The sequence below is a fragment of the Apis laboriosa genome, unplaced genomic scaffold (assembly GCF_014066325.1).
Source record: "Apis laboriosa isolate Shangri-la unplaced genomic scaffold, ASM1406632v1 scaffold41_cov147, whole genome shotgun sequence".
NCBI lineage: Eukaryota > Metazoa > Arthropoda > Insecta > Hymenoptera > Apidae > Apis > Apis laboriosa.
The window spans coordinates 1209319-1236542 of NW_025223220.1; the positions used below are offsets into that span (position 1 = coordinate 1209319).

The 27224-nt window shown below is 23.8% G+C and overlaps 4 protein-coding genes across 5 annotated transcripts in view; 1 reads left to right on the forward strand and 3 right to left on the reverse strand.

Annotated features, from left to right (window-relative positions):
• Nucleotides 1-11214, reverse strand: part of LOC122716046 (microtubule-associated protein futsch) — a 31085-nt gene extending 19871 nt beyond the window's left edge. The window contains exons 1-6 of the mRNA XM_043938744.1: nt 10710-11214; nt 8886-9128; nt 1431-1529; nt 1120-1292; nt 762-919; nt 237-648 (exon numbers count right to left, since the gene is read on the reverse strand). Of these exons, the coding sequence (XP_043794679.1) occupies nt 237-648; nt 762-919; nt 1120-1292; nt 1431-1529; nt 8886-9126 (1083 nt within the window). The 5' untranslated portion in view covers nt 9127-9128; nt 10710-11214. The remainder of the gene's footprint in view (nt 1-236; nt 649-761; nt 920-1119; nt 1293-1430; nt 1530-8885; nt 9129-10709) is intronic.
• Nucleotides 11215-16695: 5481 nt separating this feature from the next.
• LOC122716015 (heme oxygenase) lies at nt 16696-18272 on the forward strand. Its single transcript, XM_043938695.1, has 3 exons — nt 16696-16798; nt 17061-17259; nt 17654-18272. Exons 1-3 carry the CDS (start codon nt 16696-16698, stop codon nt 18093-18095), a joined length of 744 nt encoding a protein of 247 aa, XP_043794630.1. The 3' UTR covers nt 18096-18272.
• Nucleotides 18273-18979: 707 nt separating this feature from the next.
• On the reverse strand, nt 18980-21681 carry LOC122716014 (m7GpppN-mRNA hydrolase). Its single transcript, XM_043938694.1, has 5 exons — nt 21499-21681; nt 20725-21372; nt 19898-20042; nt 19525-19816; nt 18980-19397 (listed from the first exon to the last, which is right to left on the reverse strand). Exons 1-5 carry the CDS (start codon nt 21543-21545, stop codon nt 19153-19155), a joined length of 1377 nt encoding a protein of 458 aa, XP_043794629.1. The 5' UTR covers nt 21546-21681; the 3' UTR covers nt 18980-19152.
• A 1333-nt stretch (nt 21682-23014) lies between these two features.
• Nucleotides 23015-24655, reverse strand: LOC122716022 (phosphomevalonate kinase). 2 transcript variants are annotated; one of them, XM_043938705.1, is made up of 5 exons: nt 24462-24655; nt 24116-24321; nt 23881-24030; nt 23547-23683; nt 23015-23046 (listed from the first exon to the last, which is right to left on the reverse strand). In XM_043938705.1, exons 1-4 carry the CDS (start codon nt 24590-24592, stop codon nt 23562-23564), a joined length of 609 nt encoding a protein of 202 aa, XP_043794640.1. In that variant the 5' UTR covers nt 24593-24655; the 3' UTR covers nt 23015-23046; nt 23547-23561. The 2 variants fall into 2 exon arrangements, with proteins under 2 accessions (XP_043794640.1, XP_043794639.1); XM_043938704.1 differs by lacking the exon at nt 23015-23046 and having other exon boundaries at nt 23469-23683; nt 24462-24654.
• Nucleotides 24656-27224: the final 2569 nt, after the last annotated feature.

Consider the following 27224-nt stretch of genomic DNA (forward strand, 5'->3'; position numbering starts at 1 on the left):
CCATTTCTTTAAAATTTATATATTTTCGAGAGAAAATTTATGTTAAGTGTTATATCGATTGCGAGATTAAAAAAGTGTTAAAGATCGTGTTAAAGAACAATAACAAGAAATTTTCGTAATTCTCTATTTCTTCAAAATTTATATATCTTCGAGAAAAAATTTATGTTAAGTATTATATCGATAGATTAAAAAAGAAAAAAAAAAAGGGAAATTAATTACGTGAATTGTTTACTTACGACTAGATTACAGAAAAAGTGTCCGATCTGAGGATAAACGTGCATCTCCTTCTTTTTACAAAGAACACTCGACATGCCTCCGACATTGCTATTATTTATTCTAGTAAGTAAGACCGCGTCGAGTCGGTCCAGATGCCTGGTAAAGTCCCAAAAACAGGCTTTTCTGGCGAAACCACCGTCGACCAACATGTTAAAACCGTTTATGCCAAAGAGGGCGGCATCACCTTGGCCACCGGGGAAGACGTATAATGTTGGATGACTAAATCTTATGTTGCCTACAACATCGGACGGTTCCATCAATTGGTCCAACGTTTGGGCAACGAGATATTGTCCAACGTAATTTGTGAAACTGGTAATTGCTGACAAGCCAGCGGTAAGAACGTCGTCGGGATTTACTCGGACTCTGCACGCTCTATGGATGGTCGCGAAAATTCATACGAAAATTTTATTAAAAAAATTACAATCTATTTTATTTCTGCTTGAGAAAATTCAAAATCAAAGATGAGGAGGAGGAGTTGTACAAACCTGGTGCAAGCCTCTTTGGACAATCTGTTCGTCGTCCAATCGCCAACGCTCGCGCAATGAATGTCTACCGTCACGCTGTTCTCATACGCTCGAAGAACTCTTTGCACTTCGTGCTCGCTGAAGGCGTCCAGAAAATCGGCGAGGCTAAAGGTTCCATCCTGGATTAAGCAGCATTTGCGATGCGAATATATGCGTTAATTTCAGTCAGGAAAAATGGGAAAACACGAAGCATATCGGTGATCTCAAAATAATGAAATCACATGGAATTAGATACGAGTAAATCGTAATTTTTGCATGTAATTTTCCACGTGTGATTTCCATGCGAATTCTACGCGATGCGTATAATCGAGACACGTACTTGCAGTATCCAGGAACCATTTCCACCGAAGGTATAGCCAGCGTGTATGATATGCCGGTGTTTCGTGAAACTTGCGAGAAGATTACGAATACATTGCAATAATGTGTTCGTTTGCGGGTGAATCAAAACCTCGGTAACGAGGTTTTCTGTAGCGTATTGAATCAGTCGTTCGCCTGAAAATTAAATTTTCACCCATTTCGAAACGAGCTTGCAAAATTTTTTTATATATTTTTTCATAACGAATTTTTATAACGAAATAGAAAACGAAAATTCAAATCTCTTATTCTGGGGAATTAATTCGTTTCAAATACCATTTCTAGCTTCTTCTCCCTCGGGAGCTTGTGCCACCAATGCCAATAATTCTTTTTCTAAATCTACATGACAGCTATCCTTATCCCATGACAGGAAACCTGAAACGCAAAATTAAAAGGAAACGTTGTGCGTGATTAATCGATATTTATGGGCTCCCTTCTAAAGCTGATTCAAACAGCTTTTAGGAGAAGGGAGAAATAACGTTGTCAAAGATTCAATCAACGTTCCTCCCAATCACGTTAATATGATTAATATATTTTTCTCGTTATTTTTATTATTAATACCGTTAGAAATAATATTGTTTAATATTATTTTGATCGTATTTATCATAACCTAAAAGGTAAATGATCGAAATACTACGATTATAATGACATATAACTACCTAAGTCTCCGGCATTAGTTTGGCTTCGTAAAGTGAGGATAGTTCAGGGCTGAATTCACGTAAGGTGAAGGTTAAGAAATCAAGAATATCATCTTCTATTCGTACCCATAAATTTTAATCATACGAATGTAATAGTAATAAAATCGTAACGCCCAATCGTATACAAATTCGATCTATCGCAACATACGATAATAAAACTTTCTTCATTTTCATTTGCACGTGTTCCTATATATATATATATATCTTTTCGGTCGGCTGTTTCGTCGGTGCATAATAAGCGAAATCGGCGATAAGATATTCCGTTTCACCTTTTTCCGCCCACGAACTCTATATTCGTTCAAAGAATAGAACCTGAGAGATTGATCTATGAAATGGGATTAAACGAATCAGAGCGTTCATTGAATAATCGTTTCTAAAGGAAAAAGAAAAAGATACTAATATGTCGATACCGCGAATAAAACAGAAGTTGCATGACGTCACGAATACCGCACCCCGTCACGTGGTTCGGCGGTAGCCGGCAATCGATCGCACATCCTGCACCCACTCTCTATTGCCATCTCCGTTACTGTTGTTTTATCTTTTCTACGTGAAAAGCTTCTTCCAACTACCAGCTGCTTCGAAAGCAGAACATATATGTACGTATATAAATAATAATAAATAAGTAATCATCGAATGAATAAATAATACAATGTCTGTCCCATATATATGTATATATGTACAAATTTATGTCAGAAATTAAAGTATAACCTAACTTTTAATGACAATATTTTTTTCTAATATCGTAAATCGTTCGTGTATGCTTTATGTGTATTACATAATATTGCGATATATCGATATATGTTACAGTATATTTTTATAAATTAAATTTATGAAAATTATTTCAAGAATTTAAAATTTTCTCACGTGTGTGTGTGGTAATAATATATACTCGAATATGAAGTGGAGAAAAAGATAAATCATTCTCAAGTATTTAACAAAAGATTACGCTTAATTTAATTGATTCACTTTTTTAATTAATTCAATAATTATTTTATCGAATGATAATTCAAAATTTTTTAATCCAATTACAATATAAACAACATACCTATATGATATGAATTCGTTACATTTCATGTTATATAAAATATAACGATTATTGACAAAATTAAAAGAATGTTAAAAATAAAAGAATCGATGATTTTATTGTGTATATAAAATTATAGAAATTGGTAAAACAATTGATTTGATAAATGATCGATTGATTCATAATACGAATAAGCTGTTTGTGCACTATTTGTGCACACCATAGTGAATCGATTAATTTATGTGAATTTGAAAGTTGTTCAAAACGTGTGATAAAAATACAGAAATATATGAAACGATTGAATCGGTCAAAAAATCATATCGTGTGAAATAATCGTAACGAATTAATTTAATAATTTCTTCTTTGATAAACGTGAACAATATTTGACAAACAATAATTGTCAAGAAAATTAGTCCAATAATAAAAAAGTACAAATTAAAACATAGTTGAATTATAAACACGAATATTGACAAACAGTTGTCCATTCCATTTAAAACGGTGCATTTAATATTTAAAAGAAAAAAAAAAGTGAATTTAATCAAACGAAGTAAAACGAGTACATTGAAAATCTCTCGATTCGATGTAGAATTAAAAAATAACGAATAATTATTCGTGAAAAATATTTTTCATGTTCTAAAGAATGAAAAAAATTTATACCAAGAATAATTAAAATTAATCTTTAAATCCAATTATGCACGCGATAACTATATAACTATAATTCTTTCGAATCGCTTAACTTGTCAAGTTGAACCACAGAACCAGCAAATTCTCTATGTCAAATTGATCGGAAGCCCTGACGATGATACAAGAGAAGCCGTGCGTCGGGGGTCGTGTCTTCTAATGCGTGACGAACTATGCACATTTTTTTTTTAGTTTAGTATATAAGTAGAAGCATATATTAGTCTATTTAATCATTATAATTATTATATATTAAATTGTTTATACTTATTTATTTATAATATTCATATCCTGTATTGCAACATCCGTGGAAACGTGGAAAATCCATACATGATGTAAATAATAAAATTAAACGAAACTGTTTTGTTAATTATAATAATATCAATTTCTAATAAACATAACGATTGAAATTAATTAAATAAATATAGGCTTTTTTGAATATTTTTAATATTTGAAAAAATAAAAAAAATAACGTCCAATCGGATTTTTTTCAAGAAAGGGTCAGTTTTGATGAAATTTTGCCCTACGTTGATGCTTTGTAGGCATATTCTACTTAAAAACGGCAGTCGAAGATACAGTTAAATATAGATAGAATCATGGCTTTCTTCGTTCGAGCATTTACCCCTCGTGTGGTATCTTAGAATCTTAGACATTCCTTTCTATCGCCTTTCTCGATTTGCATTCATTTCCTTGTATATTTCCACTCTTATCTATACTTTCAACAAATTTTTTTTTTTATTTATAAATTTTCCAATTATTTTTATATTTATTTAAACTCTTTTTTCTTTCTTTCTTCTTTTTTTTCTTTCTTCTTTTCTTCTCGCTCTTCACGAGATAGATTTTCTGTACGAATGTTAAATGAATCGCTCCAATTATTTTTATAGACCGTTCTTGCGACATAATCTTTATAATCTTTGATAATTTGTATCCATAATACAATCACATTTTTCGCAATTAATTAAACATAATAAATTATTAATATTCATATTTTCGATACATAGGTATATTTCGATGAAATATAACTAATGAATGAAGAATGCAATTTTTATGAGCATGTAAACGTGTATAAAAGCTTTTGTTGTTTAACAGGGTCAAACAGTTTCTTCGAAAATTGCTGACATCATTCCTGATTGATCTCGCAAAAAGAGAACGAACGAGGTCGATAGGAAGCTGTTGTTCTAACCTGTTTCAATCATAAGTGTCAATTATTGCCGTTTCTTTGATCAAATATATATGCATTCAGCGTATTCAGGTGGAAAAAAATTTTAAACAAATAACAATATCCATTTCATAAATTCATTGTTACAATTTGTAAATAGAATTAAAAAAAAATCAGATAATAATAAACTAGTGACCACTATATGAACATATATGAAGTTGATAGAATAGCACACAGATCGACTTAGCTCGTCCGTGCTATTTATATTTTTAAGAGAAGGGCGAAGACCTGATCCAAGGATTTGTTAAAGACGAGACAAAGATTTAATTTTCGTGATAATTCCATATATTGAAAAATATAAAATCTTTTTCTTCAATAAAAAAAATATATCTTGTATAAAATAATAATTTTCAAATTCTTTTGATCTAAAACATCGGATATATATGAACTTTTATCCATATAAAATATAGATAATTTTTAATTAAAACCATTATAATAATATAATTAATTGTACGTGCGTATATTAAATCGATACAAATTTTAAAACATGCATAAAACATAATTGAAGCGATATTTTAAATATACATAAATAAATGATATAATGATACAAGTAAACGAAAGAATTATGCTCAAAAATTTTCGAAACGAGAGATTGTGACAGAGTTATATCGTGTCATCAGCATCTTTGATGACAATAAGAAACAATAGAAACGAAAGAAAAAAAAGAAAAAGATAGAAAAGAAATTATCAATAAAAAACACGAGAAGATCGGAAATCTTTCTTGTCTTATAACTTGATGAGTATCAATGCTAACTGTAAGTATGTTATTTGATGTAAGGGTCAGGTTCAAGAACAAGGTAACCGAGAAACAGAGTTTCACGATTCGAAGAGCACGTTGCACGAGAGAGCAAATCACTAGCGAATGCCGCGATAAAATTAGACACACTATATTCAGTTGGCGGTACGACGAAATTGTGAAGGGTCGTTCTGTATAATTTACTAAATATCTCTGTTCTTTTCATTTTTACGTTAGAAGTACGTCAAATTTTCTCCAAAGAAAATAATGCTCGATAATAGTTTTATTATAACGTATTAACTCTTTCGATAACCAATATTTTTTTTTTTTTTTTTTGGAATCTGTGAAGAAAACTATTTATTATCGATTATTAATGATGGAAAAAAAGATTTTATTTTTGTGAAGAAAACATATGTTGAAGAAAGAATAATGTATTAAAATATCTATTTTTTCGAAAAAAAAAAAAAAGTATAATTGTTATTTACTTAATGTTTAATTAAAATACACACATCATATATTAATTAATTGCGTTTAATTTCGCATGCGTATACGATATATATGTATAATATACATAGAGATACACATATATACATACAAGTACATGCGCAAAATTAAATTAGTACACGCATCGTCTCCCGTAATTGAATAAATAGTATAGCTCGATAAAGCATATAAACGTAAATTTTTCTCATTCGATTCGATAGAAGTCTTGACGAATAAGTTCTTCCGGATATTACAAGCATCGAATAACTTCAACTTTCGCGATGCTCCCCACGTCCTCAATCATGATTCATACCGACAAGTATGCCTTCCTATCTTATGTATGTGTGGTTACTCGTACAATATCTGTAAATGCATACCCATACATGTATCTCCATACGCATTATCATATTAACCTTTTATAACCATTATTACTGTATATTAATTCATGTAAATATTTGCACACATCGATTTATCCTAAATGATATAAAATTATCAATTTATAAATCATATAATATAACAAAATATATTTCTCTGCTATTAATATTTCAATATTATATGATTACATTCTTTCTCGTATATTTTTTTGATAAAAATCTTACTTAACATTTTAAGAGTTATATACATATATTTCGTTTTACCCACTTTCTTATGCATTTTATTCATAACACGTATAAGTATACTGAGAAGAAGATACAATATAATCGTCTGGAATAACGAGCAAGTCAAAAGTGTAGGTACCTTAAAATAAGTACACAAATGAATTCACGTCTCGCCTTCTTTCCGCTCTACCAATCCTTTCTGTAATGTGTCTACACGGGCAACCCATGAGTCACATAAAACTTGCTAACGTTTCCATACCTATCGTATGCAAATAATCCAAATGAATATACTCGTGAGTATATGTGGAAGATGCAACGATTTCTATTGTACGAAAATGAATTAATTAATAAAAAAACAATTCAAAGTTATTTAATACAATATATTAAATTCAATAGAATCTTTTGTTAAATGAGATACACTTTTTTTTATATTGTAATTCTTCAAAAATTATATAAATTCTTAATATTTTTAAATATTCGAAATTTCATGCTTAGTATTCAGATTTCATATGCACTCTAGTATCTAAATATAGTATCACATAGATTTTTTTTTTATATTATAGGTTTTTTCATGTTGAAAACAAAGTAATAAATAATAAGTAATTTTATGAAAATGATTTTTAACTAAAAATTGAGCAAGTATTCAACAGTTTTTAATCTATCCCTCTTATTCTAACTCATCTCCTAATTCATCTCTTTTATTACCTTTTTGATCCCACATGCACACTTTGCGTGTTTACATTTGGTTCAATTTATTTCCTTCTATGCATGTTGCAATGTAAATAGAAATACAATCATTGTTTATTTAATTATACTATAAAATAATAATATGAAATTGTCATTATATATAATATATATATAATAAATATATATATATATACATATATAGCAACGATTTTCGTTACATACAGTCTAGATGGATTATTGATCGAAGTTCTGGTGACTGCGGGGATGTGGCCGTAGGCCGGTCTAACATGCGCATACCGCATCAAACTCACAAGTACAGATTTTTCCTTTTATTCGCTATTTTTTTTTTTTTTTTTTTTTTTTTTACTATTCATCTCTTTCCATTTTATTCTCTATAATAATGAAAATTCTCGTTTAATACATAAAAATTTTTATATCCGTGTTAACATATCACTAACATTTTTCGTTTCACTTCTTATTTTGTATAGATTCTTTTTTTGGGGACAATTGAATTAAATTATTAAATAAATCTTTTCATTAAAAAAGTAATCAACGACACAATGTATCCTATTCACTTTTATAATTCTCTTTCTAAAATAAAAAATACTTGTAGAATAAGTAAATTTTTTGAATAAATAGAAAAAAAAGATACATCATAAATTTTTTTAAATAATTTCTTTTATATTTTTAATAACGCTATTTGTTTTATATTCGCGATTCGATTAATAACAGAATATTTAAAACTTATTATTATATAGAATTAATCATTTTAATATTATTCATCGATTATTTATTTTCTACAAGAAAATCATTTTTTATTCAAATTATTTTAATGTTTTATAAAAATATAACTTGATCTTTGAAAGGGAAATTTATTCGAGTAATAAAAAAATCTAGTAATTAACTTACTGAGACAAGTTTGAGCGTTAAGCGAATTACAATGCTTCTTAAAAATTGACAACTAACGATTAATGACGAATCGAGGTACCACTCGATTTCCTTACTAACCAACGTCCGCTCGAACTCCGCCTAGCAACAAGGGGGACCTGTATAAAGTTGTTGGGTAAGCTCGTCCGATAAATCGGAAGGAAAACGCACAGCGAAAGAGAACCGTTAGTGCTTGGAATCATGTGCGGAACTAACACGACGAAATATGTGAAATCATAATAACATAATCTTAATTGTAAACGTTAAATGCACCAAAATACATTTCATAAAATATATTTTATCAATTTGTTCCTACTATCATTTATCGATGATATTAGATCCTTTTTAAAAGTAAAAAAATGTTTCACGTTATATTATAATGTCCTATTTTTATCATGATACGAATTATTAGCGTATTAGCGGAAAAAAAAAGAAAAGTCTAAAATAGTGCGTATAAGAATAAAGAATAATTAATTTTTTGAACATTGTGTGTTAATTAATTTTGAAATTTCTATCAAGAGTTTGTAAAAATTTTCTAAAATTTTTCAGAATACAAAATTCTAATTTTTCTAATCCCAAATTTCGTAAAAAATTATTATAATGTATTGTTTTCTTTCTCTGAATTGCAAAAAATTATCATATATTTCGATAAACTATTCCTACGAGAAAGTTAGACTTACCTTTCGCTAGACGGTTTAAGATGAGATCTTTATGCTGCGCAGTATGAGGCTCTGGAAGCACAACGAGAAGGTAACAACCGCTTAGTGGTGACGGTGGTGGATGCTGTTGTTGAGAGCCTGGTTGCACCGCACTACCGGTCACCGGTATAACCGGAGATATATTTTGTTCAACGTTTGTTGGTGATATTGTACTCGTCACCCCTCCCCCTCCGCCCTCTCCAGTAGGATCCGTGGTACTCATTGCTAAAACAAAATGCAAAAAATAATCCAATTATTCATTTGCTGTTGATACAAATATATTTATTTTGTATAATGATAATGATAGTCCAGTGAAATTTGTAAAGTTATGGATCCCTGTTACGAGACATTTATTATTTGTCACTTAGTTTCTCCTCAAAGGAAAATTTGCCTTTAAATATGTCATTCGGATCAAATTTCTTGACGATAGTCGATAGTCTAACCACAATCCACTGATTGCCACTTTTCACTAACACTTTTTTGGATATCATGTCCGATATGGTATATAACATCATACTTTCATCAGCATTCTCATATCCCACAACACCTTATTCGTTATTAGAATGGATACACTACTTTCACATTTTGTATATCACTATATTTATGCAAATATAATATAATTGTGATAAAAAATTTAAACCATATGATGATTATTCGTTTAACATCATACTTATATTCCACATACATTATATATATATATATATATATATATATATATATAATATACAATATTATATATATACTATACTATACTATATATATACTATATATATTATATATACATATAGTATATACTATTTACTGTACTGTATATATATATATTATATATATTATATATACATATAGTATGTACTATCTACTGTATATATTATTGTATATATTATTATATATATACTATATGTATATTTACTGTATGTATATACAGTAAATATACATATAGTATATATATTCTTATAAATACAAAGAATTAATTTTAAATAAAAAAATATTATATTAATTCTGTTTTTTTTTTATATTCATGATAACGATTTTATTAAGAAGATAATCAAAAAATATTTTAGATGCTACCCATTAAGATTTGTACATATATGATCATTTATTATTTATGATAAAATCTTACCGGAGCAAGAAAATTTTGAAGAGAAATTTATGAAAAGCCGTGTCGTCTCACCGCGATTTCATACGGACAGTGTTAGCGTTAAGTATTGCGCAGGATTTGCACGACCCTTTCCCTGAAAAGCGGTAGGGCTATGTCCTATCGTTGAATGCGCAGGATCCGAGCTTCTCTGCTACAACCTTAGATCATTGATCCAAATTCGGGCTAGCTGACTACAAAACAGGGCATTAAGCGCCTATTCTTAAATCGTGAATTTCAAAAGATTTTTTTTTTTTTTCTAAGAAGATTGTAGAAATTCAGAGAAGCATTGATTGTAATTAAAGATTAAGAAAATAATAAATAATGATAACAATTTTTGATGAATTTTGTACTTTTTGATTAATGTCAGTGTATTTTTTGAAAGAAAAAGAAAATTAAAAAATGAAATGATTCGTATCGTCAATCTCTAAACAATATAATATTTTTTTTAAATATTGAAATAAAAGTATGAAATAGTACCCTAGTATCGCCACTGCAGTCTACCCCTTAGTAACAACCCCTCCCGCGTTCACATAGTCAACCGATAAAATCTATACATAGTTTTGTGAAATTTCAATCCCACCACTTGCTTTTACAACTTTTACAATTTTAACGACTCACACCGATGAGTGAGAGTACTAATACCTGTAAAAAGAGATATTTTGCCTTACCTCGTTAGGTGACACGATTATCCAGTTTTAATTTTTCGATTTCTCGATATGTGGTATATCCAGGAACGTTTTTCCTCCCACGAAAAGGGCAATTTTACAAAATATATCCAGTTAGGAAACTGAGAGAACAATCAGATTTGTTAACAATATGTCTCTTGAAATCAACTTTTTCGTTTACGATGCATTAAAAAAAAAAAAGAAGAAAACAAGAGAGAGAGAGAGAAAGAGAGAGAACGAAAAAAAAGAAAGAAATAGGAACAGAAAAGGGACAAATGGAGAGCGACAGAAGACCAAGTAGTTTACAAATACGGTCAAGAGGGTGCTGCGAGAGAGAACCGTCGTAAGACACAGCGACACTAAACGTAGATCGAAGACGAAATGTTCCTTTTATCTAAAGACGGGTAATAACGAATTCTTTACTACGATTCACAAATGTCTCTTCCCCCCTATGTTTCAATCAACGATACTCAAACTCGAATTAACTCGGCAGCAACTCTCGCGTTGCGGGCTGCCGGCTCTCTGACAGACTGCGATACCCTTTGCCGCTACCATGCAAAGACACCCCCTCTACGAAGATCGTTCCGGTATCCCCACTAGCGATGCGCACTGACGCGATTAGTTCCGTTCGCGCAGTCCTCCAGACTGCCCGTAACATCTAGTCATTCGGTTTATACACACATACACATTGCCACAGCATCGGAAACGTCGCAATGTAGGCCCCATTTAGGTGTATAACGGGGTCCATACTATACTGATATATACAGATTGTGTATTACATACTCGAATAGCCAGGGATACGAAATCGTACCACTTTAGTTCTGTATACATGTATACATGCTCATGTATATGTGACTGACTGATATGACCGGCAAAGCCGGCCGGCACGGTACAATGTTAGAAAACGCCGGTATCGAGGGAAAGGACTTGCACCGGAAACGAGGAAAAACTAAAAAGTATCATTGAAACTTGGAGGTCATCATTGGTCATACTCTGCAGTATGGGTGCGGTTATTTAGGGGAAAATGTTACGGGGTGAAATAATGACTAGCTAAGAAACACGCGATACGTCTGTCTGCGCCGGCCGGCACACCGTGAGAAATTAAGGAACTGTTTCTTGCTCGTAATTTATGCACTTATATGGCAAAACATTGAAATGCTTGTTGAAATAAATAAATTTAAAATGGTATTTTTAATATTCAATTGTATAGAAAAAAAAATCTATAAAAATAATATAATTAAATAATAATGATATATAATTTTTAAAAGTATGAAATCTTATCTTTTCTAGATGAAATTTTCTAGATATATATATATGTTTTACTATCTAAAATGATAAAATTTTAATTTTCAAATCATCAATAGAAAATTATACTTAATTTTTATAAAAATTCTTATAAATGCTTTATATAACATAAAATTGATTTCTTTTAATTTAATAATTTTCTTTTATTAAAATAAAATCTATTATTTTACTAATAATAAAAATTAAATCTATTAAAATTAAATCTATTATTGAAATATTAAAAATATTTCAATTGAAATAAATATACGTGCATGTTAAACATATATATTAATTATTATTTATTATATACTATAATATATATATATAGTTATTATATTACTATAAATTGATTTTAATATTAAATCTATTATTATTATTATGAAAATAGAAATAAGTATAAACATATAAACATATATGCGACAATAACTATATTATGTCACACTCGATGATTGCCACATATATTTGTCGCACTGCAGGGAGAATATGTATCTGTATTTCTTATATTCGTTTATTTTATATTATTAAAACGATTTTTTTTTTAAACAAAAAACGAAAAATGCATTTTTTCATTATAAAATTGAAATAAATAAGTAAGAACAAAATTTATAATTTGTTAAATGTTCAATTATCTAATAAAAACAAAATTAAAGAAATGTAATCTTTCATTGAATTTTTTTTCTAAATTACAAACTTTGATTTCTCTTTTCTTTCTAAACAGTTCAAACATCAAAAATAATTTAAAAAAAATTTCAATAAATGATACAAATGTAATTATATTATTAGAAATTATTTATCATTATCGATTTAATATAAGACTAATAATTCCCTTTTTCAAAGATGCAAATTGAATGATGATGCACTATGAATTTACAATTTGTAATTTCTTATTTTACAAAAATTTTACTTTATTCGATCTAAATATATAAAAAAAAATTGTTTTTAATAAATAAATTAAATTTATAATATTTTCTTACAACTTTTTATTTTGAAACTATTTTAAAAATTTAAAAGATTATATTTTGAAGAATAATTCAGGTACATTTCAGGAACAGCTATGTTATGTAATGAGAATATTTTGAAGGTATAGATATAGTTATACTGCAGTTATAATTTTTATCATTTTTTCATTTATTTTTATTTATTTACCAAATTTTTTGCGATTTATATATTTTCTAATTGCAACAAATATAATTATGTAATAACTATAATCAAATTAATTAATTACAGATAAACAATTATTTATACTTATTTAATATTTTTGAAATCTAAATCATTGGAAATGAAAAAGATATAATAATGTATAATTAAAATGTTTGTTGATCATACGGTCGATATATCGATTCGTTAGTAGTCTTCGATTGCCGCATTGCATCTCACAATCTTCAACCCTGTACCTATGAAATATCGTACCCTATTAATGATTTATTTCCATCCTAACTTTTCCAAATACATGAATATATCAAAAATATTTTTATGTATTCATTTCTATTGTTTCAAATTTTTCTTTTTTAATTTTTCTCTTTGAAAAATATTTCGATTTATTTTCTTTTCTCTTTCTATTATCAAAAGCATAATTATATAAGTATATACATATTATATATATAGAGAGAGAAAATTAAATTTATAAAAAAAGAATATGTTATACATATAATATTTTATACACAATATTAATTAATATTTCAAATTATTAAAACATTTTTAGTTTTCATTTTTATTTAAATATCTTTAGTTTCCATAATATTTTCATACATTTTTATCAAAATATAATTTTAAATAGAATTGAAATATGATCGGGGTACAAATCAGAAGTTTTACAGTGCTGGCCATAGTGCGCGGCGCTAGTATTGAGCGGCACTTCTTACTAACCGTGTTGAGAGTATCGGAAACCAAAATATATGTAGCATCTCTTCGAGTCGGATACTGTCTCTTCTCGTAATGACGATGCGCTCTACGTTCCGCACTTATTCTATATCCCTATGCAATGACGTAACTAAATGCATTCATACGCAAGATATCGCGACGACACATGTGACGTCTTGATGCGCACGAAATCTGTATATACGATTCAATTTACAACAAGTAATGATGTATGTATTACTTAATTGAAAATTTTCTATTCTTATTTTTATAAATATAATTTTGTATTTAAGATAAAAAGAAAAAAAAATTAAAGCATCACAAAAAAAAAGCATAATATTTAAAAAGCAAATCAAAAAAGTGAACAAGTATTATAAAAATATTATTTGAATTTAATATTATTTTATATCTTATTAAAAAATAAAATTTAAAAATATAAGTTCTGAGATAGCATAGTTCAACATAAATGCATATTTAAAATTTTTACTCAATTAAAATACTAATTAAAGAGTCCGTGACTAAAAACTTGGCGAAGCGTAAAATTCTAGAAATTGTTCAGTAATATGTGCACTTGTGCTTATTAAGTACCTTAGCATTTGCATCGGCATCGTTATTACATCGTTCGAATTATTTTACACTTCATATCTTGCAGAGAGAGCAAGTACAATGTCTGTGGCCTCCTTTTAAAGATTTCAAATTTTTCCTCTGTGATAAAACACGTTTGCATACCTCTTACCATCGTCTGCACAATGAACATTAATAGATTCTCTTCTAACTGTCTAGTTCTTATATTCGACATAAATATATCGAAGAAAAGTAAAAAGTTTAACATATTTTCTTTTTTCTTTTTTATTGCTAAATATAATTATTACTATATTTTTTTCAAATTATGATTTATAAATATCGTAAATTGAAGATTAAAGATTAGATAGAGCAGTTGTAGAATTAGTTTCATTCTTGATATTCGAATTTATATATATTTTAAAAATGGATAATTTAACAATATTCGTTATTTTAAAAATATAAAAAACATTAAGTGGACCCAAAAGCACAAATTTAGTCAAGACAGCAGGACTGGGCGTTCACGAGGCGCCACGACGACGGCATTTCATCGATCTGACTAGCCGAATACCGCAGCCACTTACAATATACACAGACTGTATACCAATGCCATAGAAAATCCACATATCTGCAGAGAAAACTGTCAAATACTGCAAATAATATAGTGTATCTTCACACCATAATATTTCTAATCACGTGTTTGTTTTATTCATCATTTATCATCATTAATATATCAAATGTATCAAATTATATCAAATTAATGATTAATTAATTTTAATAATTATAATTAATTTTATAATGTATAATTTTGTGAATTAAAATAAAACAATAAACATAAGAAATAATCATCTATAGCACTAAAAAAAATAAATTTTAATAAAATAAAAAATTTGAATAAAAACTTACATAATTTTAAATGAAATTAAATACATTTTGTTTTGATTGAAACTTATGAACAGTGATTTCGAAAAAATTAAAAATAAAGTAAAACAAATATAGAAAACTTAAAAACACGAAAGTGAATAAAATTAAATAAATCAGAGAATAATTATAATTAAAATATATATATATAGAAATATACATTTTTTGTATAATAAATATACATTTTTTGTATAATAAATATATATATATATATATATATATATAATATATTAGAATATTTATATTATATATATAAAGTATTAATATATACACATAATACACAGACACGCATGTATACATATATTAATATATTCGTAGAATACATTTGGAAATTTAATAAAGTCAAAACAAACATAAAAATATATGTATATAAAATTAATATATAAAATATCAATCAGGCTTAATTATTAATATTTACAAATTATAATATAATATATAATATAAATTATTAATATTTACAAATTATTATTTGTAAATAATTTAAATTTATGTTAAATGAAACAAGACAAGAATAAATTGCAATAATGGTATAACAGAGACAGCAATTTCAATCTGTTTCTATCTAATCTAATTTCATCTAATGCAAACGTCTTGTATTATTTATAATTTAATAAATAAATCTCACTTGATATTTTTATATCATTATATCATTATATTTGTATTTAATTTGATTTCTAGAATTAATTTCCAAAATAGTATACATTATATTACATTATATATACATTATATGTACATTATATATTGAAATTTTATTATATTTTTAATTTATATATTATATATTGAAATTACATTGAAATTTTATTATATATTATATAATAAATATTACAAATGATAATAATTCTATTAAACATAATAACTAAATATAAAAAACATTAAATTATATTTTTGTTGAAAATTATATTGTATTTTTGTTTCTATTTTAAAATTTTTAATCGAATGATACAATATATACTGCAATTTTCATTTCAAATGTTAATACTAGAATAATAATAAAAATAAATATATTAAATATAAAAATCATTTTTTTTTCAAACTTTTTCATGATGTTTTATTAATTCTTAATTTTTAATTCAGTTTATTTTTTATTTTTTTCTTCTCTTTCTTTTTTTTTTCTTATTTCTCTTTCTTTACGAATACAATGCCATCTTGTGTTTACATCTTACTCTCGTAGTCCCATGATGTTTCAGAATATCTGATTGTATTTTTATCATGCGTTATGTGAATGTCAAATATGAAATATTGTGTTAACTATTTAATAATTATTTAATAATTACAACTCATATTATTTTGAATATTAAGAAATTAAAAACAAAATGATAATATAAATTTCGTAAATGTTATTATGTTTTTATAAAATCATATAAAAATGAAAACTAATAATCAAGATACATTTTGTAAAAAAATGCGAAAAGCTACAAAAGAAATTCATTCAATTAGCGATTCATTAGTGAATGCAAAATTAGCATTTGGTAAGATATAATTCTTTTAATTAACATTATATTATATTTAATTTTTATTTATTTGTAGTTATATGTAGGTTAATAAATTTTATAGATTTTTTAATATATTATAGTTCTTGAATTTTTTATTTTTCTATTATATAGTATTTATATTTTACATATAATGATTAATAAATATTTATTCTATAATTATTGTGTAACAAAATAGTAATTAAGTATATATTATATAAAACATAAAATAAAATATAAAACAAAAATTGAATTTTAAAAGGATTTCTTGATAATTCTGTATGGGCGGATGGTCTTTTGGTTTTTTATGAAGTTTTTCGATATTTGGAACTTGCTATGATAAGATGGAAAGATACAAAAATAGGTTTATTTTTACATGAAGAACTTCGTCGAACTGAAGCATTTGAAGTTGATCTTGAATTTTATTTAGGAAAAGAATGGAAAAAAAATCTTAATCTTCGGTAAATATGTTTCTATGATATTTTTACATTTATATATACACATATGTTATGTATGCTATGTTAATAGTATAAATATCAATATTTTTATTATATTTATCAATAATTATTAATATGTAATAATTATTAATATAATTTTATATTAACAATAATTATTAATATGTATTAAATAGATTTATAAAAATCTCTTAAAAACCAGCATTCTATTGACTTCTACAATATTTATAAATTTTTATTTAAGTATTTGAAAATATTTCAATCAAATACATATCATATCAAATACAATATAATAAATAGAATATTAAAATAACTCATTAACATTTTTACACTATTTTATATAATCAATAAAATCCTAATTCAAGATTTCATTAACATTTAACATTTTTATAAATTCCAGAGATAGTGTTACTAAATATTTGGTTCATTTAAAAGAAATTGAAGATACAGAACCTATTTTGCTAATAGCATATATTTATCATTTGTACATGGGCCTTCTGAGTGGTGGAATTATTTTACGTAAAAAAAGAGAATTTATGCAAAAAATTTGGCCATTTAAAGAATATCAAATGAATGGTAATAATATTACAAATTTTGAAAACAGTAATATCTTTCAACTTAAACAACATATGCGCGATACTATGAATAAAATTGCGGAAACATTAGACGAAGATACAAAAAATAAACTTCTTGAAGAAAGTAAAACAGTATTTATATTAAATAATGAAATTATAAGAAGCATACAAGGTACAGGTACTATTATTCTTAAGAAAACAGTATGTTTTGTTATTCCCATTATGCTACTTTTTTTAATATTTTTTGTATCTTTTAGAAAAATATGATATTTATTTAACAAAAAAGATTTTTTTTATTTATCTTACTGTTTAAAAGTTTGGAAGCAATCTGTACGTAAAATAACATCTTTGCATAAATTTTTTATAAATAATTATTAAAGTAATTACTTATAATATATATTATATATATAATAATGTTATAACAAATATTTATTGACAACTATGTTAGAAAAAAAAAATTAATCAATAGAATATCCAAAATTTGTTTTCATATTATTATCTTTATTTTAATTTTTTTTTTTTATTCAACAAAATTTACTTGTAATAAATAGTTTTAATAAAATTTTGCTTAAATTTTTTAAATTTCTTATTGCTTTCATATTTTTAAATGGTAATATACATATGAATAGTTATGAATAGTTTTAAATAATTTTTAAATTTGAAATGACAAATTGTTAAATATTTAATTATTTTATGTATGTGTATATATATATATATATATATATATATATATATATATATGGATATTTAAACATGGAGAAATTTGAAATAAATTGTTTGTAAAATAAAAAAGAAAAATATGTTTTATTAAATATTTCTATTCTTTATTTCATATTGTTAAAATAGAAAATTAAAATATAATATACAAGATATTTTGATATTATAGAAGATAAATACTTATAAAATAAAAGTATTTACATTTATAACATTTCAATAATTATATGTGTAAACATATTTATATCGTATTTTTGTATATGAAATAATATGAAATTTACTTCATTATTGTACATGGTGAATGTACATGTATAAAAAAAACCTTTACAAATAAATCTGTAATCATAATTTAATAACATATATATTTTATATTTTATTAAATTTAGCAGAGGAGAAAAAAAGAAATTTTTGCTTAGAAATTAAATTAAATTAATATAGTTGACAAGAAACATTATTAAGAACATAAATTTTTAAGACCATATTTAATTTTAAATATTTGTATCATCATTTGTTTAATCTTGTATAAATATTATAACAATATAATACAATTATCAACATAAACTTACCGAATATAACTTCTTATTTTTTAAAATTATTTTAAAATTTAATTTTATAAACAATCAAGTATTGCTTGTTTGTCAAATTTAAAATTCGCCCAAATTAATGAAAAACATTCTATGGGATATTTTTGAGTTTCTATTGGAAAGAAATGAGATGTACTATGAGTCATTACCATAAATGGAGATGGAATACTTTTTAAATCTGTTTGCAGTTTATTTGCTGCTTTTCCAAATAATAAAGATTTAATATTTCCTTCTGTAAATTCTATATTTCGAGAATCCTGAGACGTTTGATCTGAAAATAATAAAATACATTTTTCATTATATCAAAATTTTTTTAATATATTTGTTAATAATACATTATAATATAAAAATAATATATTATAAAATAAATTTTAATAATATAATATTAAATATTGAACCTTTTATTTCTGTAGCAAATGTTTGAGCCTTATAATTAAATTCATTGCACTTTATAGATTGAATAGCTGGATCCATTAAAAGTGAACATGACTGTTGATTTTGTGGACTATCTGTTAATTGTTTAGCAAGTACAGTTGATGTTTCTTCTTCATTTTGATCTCCGAATAAGTTACGTTTAATTGCTGTTTTAGGTAAAATACTTTTATTATCGTGTATACCACGTCGGTTTCTTGCAGGTGAAGTATTAGATTGTCGAAAATTTTTAACATCCTTAAAACTTGGAATATCATTCTAAAAATAATTTATATGTATTTTAAAATTGTCAAAATAATCAAAAAAGATATATAATTAAGTAATAGATAATTTAATTACTTGAACAGAATGAGGAGCTAAATGTCGTTTATTTTTTGAACTAGTTTCAACATCACCCAAAGATCTATGCCTATGTCTTCGTATTGTATTTGTATTTGTATTTTTGTCACGTAAATGTTTTTCTTGTATCCAACGTCTCATTCTCCTATTTAAAAATTATTATAAAAAATAAAAATTATAAAATTTAAATAACTTTAACATATATAATAACATATATAATAAATAATAAATAATATATAATAATATATATATCATAATATAAAAACATGATTACTCTTTATTGAAATACCAAAAATTGTAGAATTATCAATAGAATATTATCTGTTAAATATTTAAAAATATCAATTTTAAAAAAATCATGATATCAAAATAATGCATCCTTTAAAAATGAATATTATAAAATACATAAAATACATTTAATAAGACAAGTCATAATTATATAAATGAAATATATTAGCTATAATAAAAAATAGATATCTTATATTTCATTAATGAGACTATAGATAATACAGTATTTTATGTGCATTCTAAATGAAATATTAATTATTAATTAAATTTTTATTTGTTAAAATCAAGTTATGTTTTAGTTTAAAAATTATTTTAGTTTCATTTACTTCTTGAACTTTGCATCCAAATAAATCATCATTAAATTATATTTAAATATTCATAACTTTAGATAAAATAATTTTCTAACAATAAAATTTATATTTTTAGAATATATTCATTATTGAATAATTAATTGAAAAACAAAAAAAAATAATAATTTGTAGTGTTTCAAGACAATATTTATCATAAAGATACATTTTTTATTAAGCTTGTAAAATTACCTTACAAAAGGGATTACCATAAAAAATGCATTTGGACCAACTCCTGTTTTTACTTTTGGAGTCATATCTTTTTTATTATTAGGTAAATCAGCTAAAGAAAACCATTCTACGTTTTTTATTTCTTTTCGTGTTTTTGGTTGAAATTTTGTATCTTTTTGAACACCACATATTATATATAATCTTACTAATTGTTCATTTATTGTTGACTCGATGTATTCATTTTCATCTATCAAATTTGAAATGTCAAAACCAGTTTCTTCTAAAACTTCTCGAACAGCACAATGAGATGGATCTTCATCCTCATTAACTTTTCCTTTTGGAAAACTCCAACTACTTTTTGCCCAATAACTTTGAACAAGTAATACTTTAGTCAGATCTTCATTCAATACAATTGCTCCAAAGGTTGGAACATTTTGTTTATAGTCGCGCCATTGTTCAAGAATATTATCTATGTTAGCTACATGAGGTTTTAAAAAAGGTATATGAAAAAAAATGTGCGTAGCAAATTCTCTCATACTACATGGTCTTAATTTTGGATTTTCATCTGTACAGTAAAAATCTAAATAAAACCAATGAGCTAATTCGATTTGAAAACATATTCGAACCAAATCTTTCCTTTCTTCTTCAGGTACATTAATAATAAATCGACTGGAAATATCAAAATCATATAATGTTAATAAAGTAAAATATTGCTTAATATTATATATATATAATTATAAATATAAATATAATTAAATAATATAGATATAATAAAATAATTTTTTATAAATTAACCTGCTTAAATCGTCGAGAATGTCGGATGGTATAGAATGATCAACCATTTTAAAAATTAATGAAACAATTATAATATTTTTTTTTATGACAAAACTTTATAGAGATAACTTATATAAAAAATGTACATAATCATTACAAAATTATAGATTAAATATCATTTTTAAACTATCAAAATTGATTACGTTTACGCCATTCAATTTCCTTTATTAATTGAAATCGTGCCATCTAACTGCTGTTATTAGTACTAATACTAAATATGTTATATGAATATGTAAAACAACAATCAAGATACAATTATCTACGATATGGTATAAAATAAACATTTCTTTTCATGAATTTAATGAATAATTTCGATTATATAATAAAATTATAATTACTACAGAATTCTTAATTATGTAATATTGATTTGTAATAAATATATAATTTTAATTTTGAAAATTTGGTGATGGATTAATATAAAATTTAGAAGATTGATAGAGCAAAAAAGAAGCAAATCTTAAATATAAAATTTCAAAAAAATCATTCAATTATTTTCGAGATATTAAAAAACTTTCAGTATTATATATTTAATATTACGTATACAAATATATAAATATTGCCTATCTAGATATCACTATATTATTGATTATTCACATTGATAATAATATTATTATAGACAGTTATTTAGTAACATTTATAGTATGAAGTATTTAGTTACATTTATATATATATTCAATATATAGTGTTGAAAAAGTTTTTATTAATATTTCAAAAAATAATAATTGAACTGAAGTTAAAATTTTTTAAAATTTTATTTAATTCTATTTTTTCTCTCCTATTATTTTTCTAAATTTTAAATTTTATTAATTTTTAAAATTTAAATTTTAAATTTTAATAAATCACCGACATTTTGAAATTTATCCATGTTTATAACTTTTTATATTAAAGAAATATTTTGAATATTATTTATAAAATTACAATTTAATTTTCGAATTTACTTCGGTGTTTATAGTATGAAACTTTCAAAAATAATATTATATATATTTTTAAGAAAAATTTTTAAAAGAAAAAAAAATTTTAGACAGAAACAAATATATTTGTTATTGAAAATATATTTAAAATTGTTCAATGAGTAATATTACTGTTTTATATAAATTATTTTATTTAGTAAATATAAATCAATTAAAATCTCGAAATTCTTCAGAGATCAAAAACATGAAATTTTGCTATTTTTATAATTCGATTATATTCTTTTATTCTTATAAACATACATATATATCTTTTATTCTTATAAACTTACATATAATATAACTTATATATAATTCATAAACAAAAAATGAGATTCTTCATTTTAATAGTCTATTATTCTAATAGTATTCATTTATTTTTATGTAATTAATTATAATCCAATTAAGTTTGTGTTTAAATTTTATTAATTTCAATTGATATAATTGCATCATTTATTAATTTATTTAAAAATTAAATATTTTATAATAATATATAGTTTTTATTGATTATATTAATCAATAAAAAAATCCCAAATTTCAGTAAGTTTTATAATTAAAATTCCTGAAAAAAATCTCATATTACAATTTATTTGCTAAGATATATAAAAAACATACAATATTTATAATATACAAATTTAGAGACGTTTTCATATAATATTCATATAACAACAACTTGTGCATATAGCAGATAGAAATATAAGTCTATCGTTTAAAATAAATGAAAATTAAAAAGATATATTTTGTAGATTTATAAATTATATTGAATATTTCATTGAAATCTATCATTATTATAAAACAATTAAAAATTATAAAAATTGTAGTCTTTTAAGACTTTTGTAATAAATCTACAATATAATTTTTCAATTTTCATTAAGTTTAGATAAAGTTACAAAAAATGATTTTTATTTTCTTCAATTTCTATCAATTTCAACATTTTTAAAAAAATTTTTTATATGTCACATAATAAATTAATTTTTCTAACTCAAAAAAAATCGTTTCAATGCAATTTTAAAAAAAATATTTTGTTTTAAATATTTTGTAATAAATGAAAAAATTCTGTACTTTTATCTATAAACATTAATTGATTAATTCTAAAATTTGTTGCAATATACATTCTATGCTTTTAGTATTATTTATCACTTTCAAATCCCATGTGTTTATATCATCCAAATCACATTCAGTTTCTGCATCATCAATACCTGTAAAATATTTAAATTATTATTTTTTAAATTAATAATAATATAAATAATATATATAAATATAATATAAATATAATAATATAAATATACAAATAATAAAAGTTATAAATTAATTATGAAATTCACATTAAATTAATAAATTTTAATAAATTTTATTACTATTTATTAAATTTAATATTAATTCTCTTTTTATATACCTGTTACAAATGTCCAACCACGCTCAATTCTAATTGAATCATCTGATTCAATACGAATTGTTTTACATATATCTTTAAAATTTTCTGTAAACCACTGTATGTCAGTTTTTCTTCGTATATCGCTTACTATCCATATCGATTTATCATATGCTAAAATAAATATACATTATTTTACAGAATTTTAATATAAAATATTAATATAAAATTTCTAATATTATAATATACAATTTTTCACCATTATATATATCTAGAGCCGCACGACAAAAATAACCTTGATCTGTATTTCTAATATGTTCTCCCCACTTTACCATTTCAAGACGATAGTTTTCTTTGTACTTTCCATCTCCCATTAGTTGATCAATATTTAAACCATGAGATTTAGCCCAATGAGACTTAATTGGTGCAGATATTTTTATAATTACACTGTTATCAGATCCAATTCTATTAAAAAGAATATCAATAATAATATTAAATTAATATATTATTAATATTATATATAATATATATATAATATATATATAATAGTCATTTCTAATAATCATTTATTTAACGTTATATTATTATTATTAAAAAGTTATAACCTTTCATATAAAATATTTGTAATATAATCTTTTCCACATTTTCTTTTACCACTAAATAATAAAATTATTTTTGGTTTTGAAGAATTTTTAAAGTTTATTACACTATTATCGATATGTTGACTACTCGCCATTTTGTATTATCACTACAATTATTTAAACATTATTTAAAATAACAAAAAATCATATAATTACTCGTTTAAGCTCTAATTTTCTTAAATTATTAATATTTATTGTGTTACATTTCAATACTTTGATATTATTCATTATATTATTTCATTAATGCCAAATAGTATAAAGTGAATATTTTTATTTTTTAGTGTTATTGTACATAGAATGAAACACATTTGGACACAATTCATATAGTCACTGGATTTATGAGGGATTTAGTAGTTTTTTTTACATTTTTATTTATATTATCATTTTATTTTTAATTATATTATATTTTTCTTTTTAACTCTATTATGATTATAATTTATATATTTCATATCTTTTATATGTATTCCTACTTATAATTCATAAGATTAATATATTTTAAAAAAATATTATTTAATTATATTATATTTACTGATTCAAAAATGTACATTATAATATATATATAAAAAATATATATTTCAACATTTTTTAAATGCAAAATTATGAAATATCAGTTTTATTTTATGGATCAAATATTATTAGAAAATAGAAATCAATTAATATTTTTGATATCTTAATATTATTATATGATATTATTATTTGATATTTTATGTAAAAATAAAAAAAGTACGAATTAGGAATTATAATGATTTAAATATCATTAAATTAAAATATATAGTAAATAAATAATTCTCATACTCACTTTTTATATTCTAGTTTTTTATAATATTCGCATAATTATGAAATAATAAAAGGTATTATAAAAGGTAATATAAAACAAAATTAAGGCTTTCCATTCACAAGTATTATATCAGAGACATAAAAAACAATCATTTTATTCATGAAATTTTACATTAAAATTGCTTCACTCTTTACTTTATTACATAAAAACATTCAGAAAAATATTTTATTTTAATAGTTATATCTCTAATGCAATTTTCGTGAATAGTCAGTTTAATTTTAATGATATTCATTTTTTAAATTTTTATTATAATAAAATCATTGATATTAAAAAAAAAATTATTTTTTAGCTTCACGAAGAGCTTTACGTTTCTCTGCCCTTTTTAATTGTTCTTTGGGTTTTAGATTATGTTTTTTGGCAAAACGTTGATTTCTTAAGAATTTGAGATCCATCTAAAAAAATATTAAAATAATAAGATATAGAATTATAAACATAATAAAGATATATTTATTTATATAAGTAATGTTAATATAAAAATAAAATTGATAGCAATATTATAATTATAAATTCTATTTATTTATATATTATAAATAATAAAATTGTTAAAAAATTATTTAAATTATTAATTTAAACTTACACCAAGTGTAGATTCATGCCTATAACGTTTTGGTTTTTTGATACCATTCCGGTGAGCTTTACGATCTACAAATTATTAATTATAAATAATTAATTAATTACTTTGTATTTTATAATTTAAGAATAATAATAACATAAGATTAATTTTGTTAATTATATATATACATTTTTTTCATATAATAGAAATTATTTAAAAGTAAATAACTTTTTTGTTCCTAAATATTTAAATATAATAAATTTTTTATTCATACTCACTTTGATTATGATTAGTATGATTTTTAGACTTTGCCATTCTTCCGTATAATTCACTTCAAAAGAGAAAAAAAAACTTAATTTAGAGAATAAAAAAATAAATAATATTTCAGGTTATAAATTCTTCAAAGTAGAATTGAGAAAGAATGATTACAAAAAATTAATACTAAAAAGAGTTATTCAATATTAAAAATAATTTAATAATATTATTATATTAGTTAATTTAAAGATTATTTGGATAAAATATATTTAAAATAAAATTTTCTACTTACGTGACTTAGTCTTAAGTTTTCGGAAGCGGAAGTTTCAAATGAAAAGAAAGATTAATAACGAACGATAGTAGCGCCTTATATTGCTACGTATTTCTTTTTATTTTTTTTTTTTCAAATTCAACTTTTCAATATGCAATTTTTTCCTTTTTTTAAAGTTTTTTTTTTAAAAGACTATTTAACGATATAATTTCGATTCAATTTTAGTACGAATAGATAGAGGAAATTTAATATCAAATATATTTTTTATTTCTTTTTTTGAGATTTTATTCTTGATGTTTTTACTATTTTAGTATTATTCTCAATATTATTAATTCAATTTAAAATAATTATAATATTAACTAATAGTAATAATTGGAATTGAAATTAAATTAAAAGCATAGATAAAAAAAAATAAATAAAAGGAGAGAGATTAAGATAAAAAATAAAAAAAATAATGAATCAATATTTTAAACATATTTATTAGCAGTTCATAAACATTATTTACTTGCTAATTTGTTATATGCTGTTATATGCTGTTCAATCACAAAATTTTTATTCTGCCAAAATATCATCGCGAATAGTTTGTAAGTATCAATATTAAGCCGTTTACAATATGCGTTATATGAAATATGCCATTATAGAAGAAAAACATTCTTTTGATTGGATAATGAAGAGAATCAATATGGTGGCTAACCTATAAAATAAAGCATTTTTAAATATGCATAACTTTTGATTCCATAATTTTCTAAATTAAAATTATGATTTTTTTATTCTTCAAATTTTATCAATTTGCAAAAAAATATCTTCAAA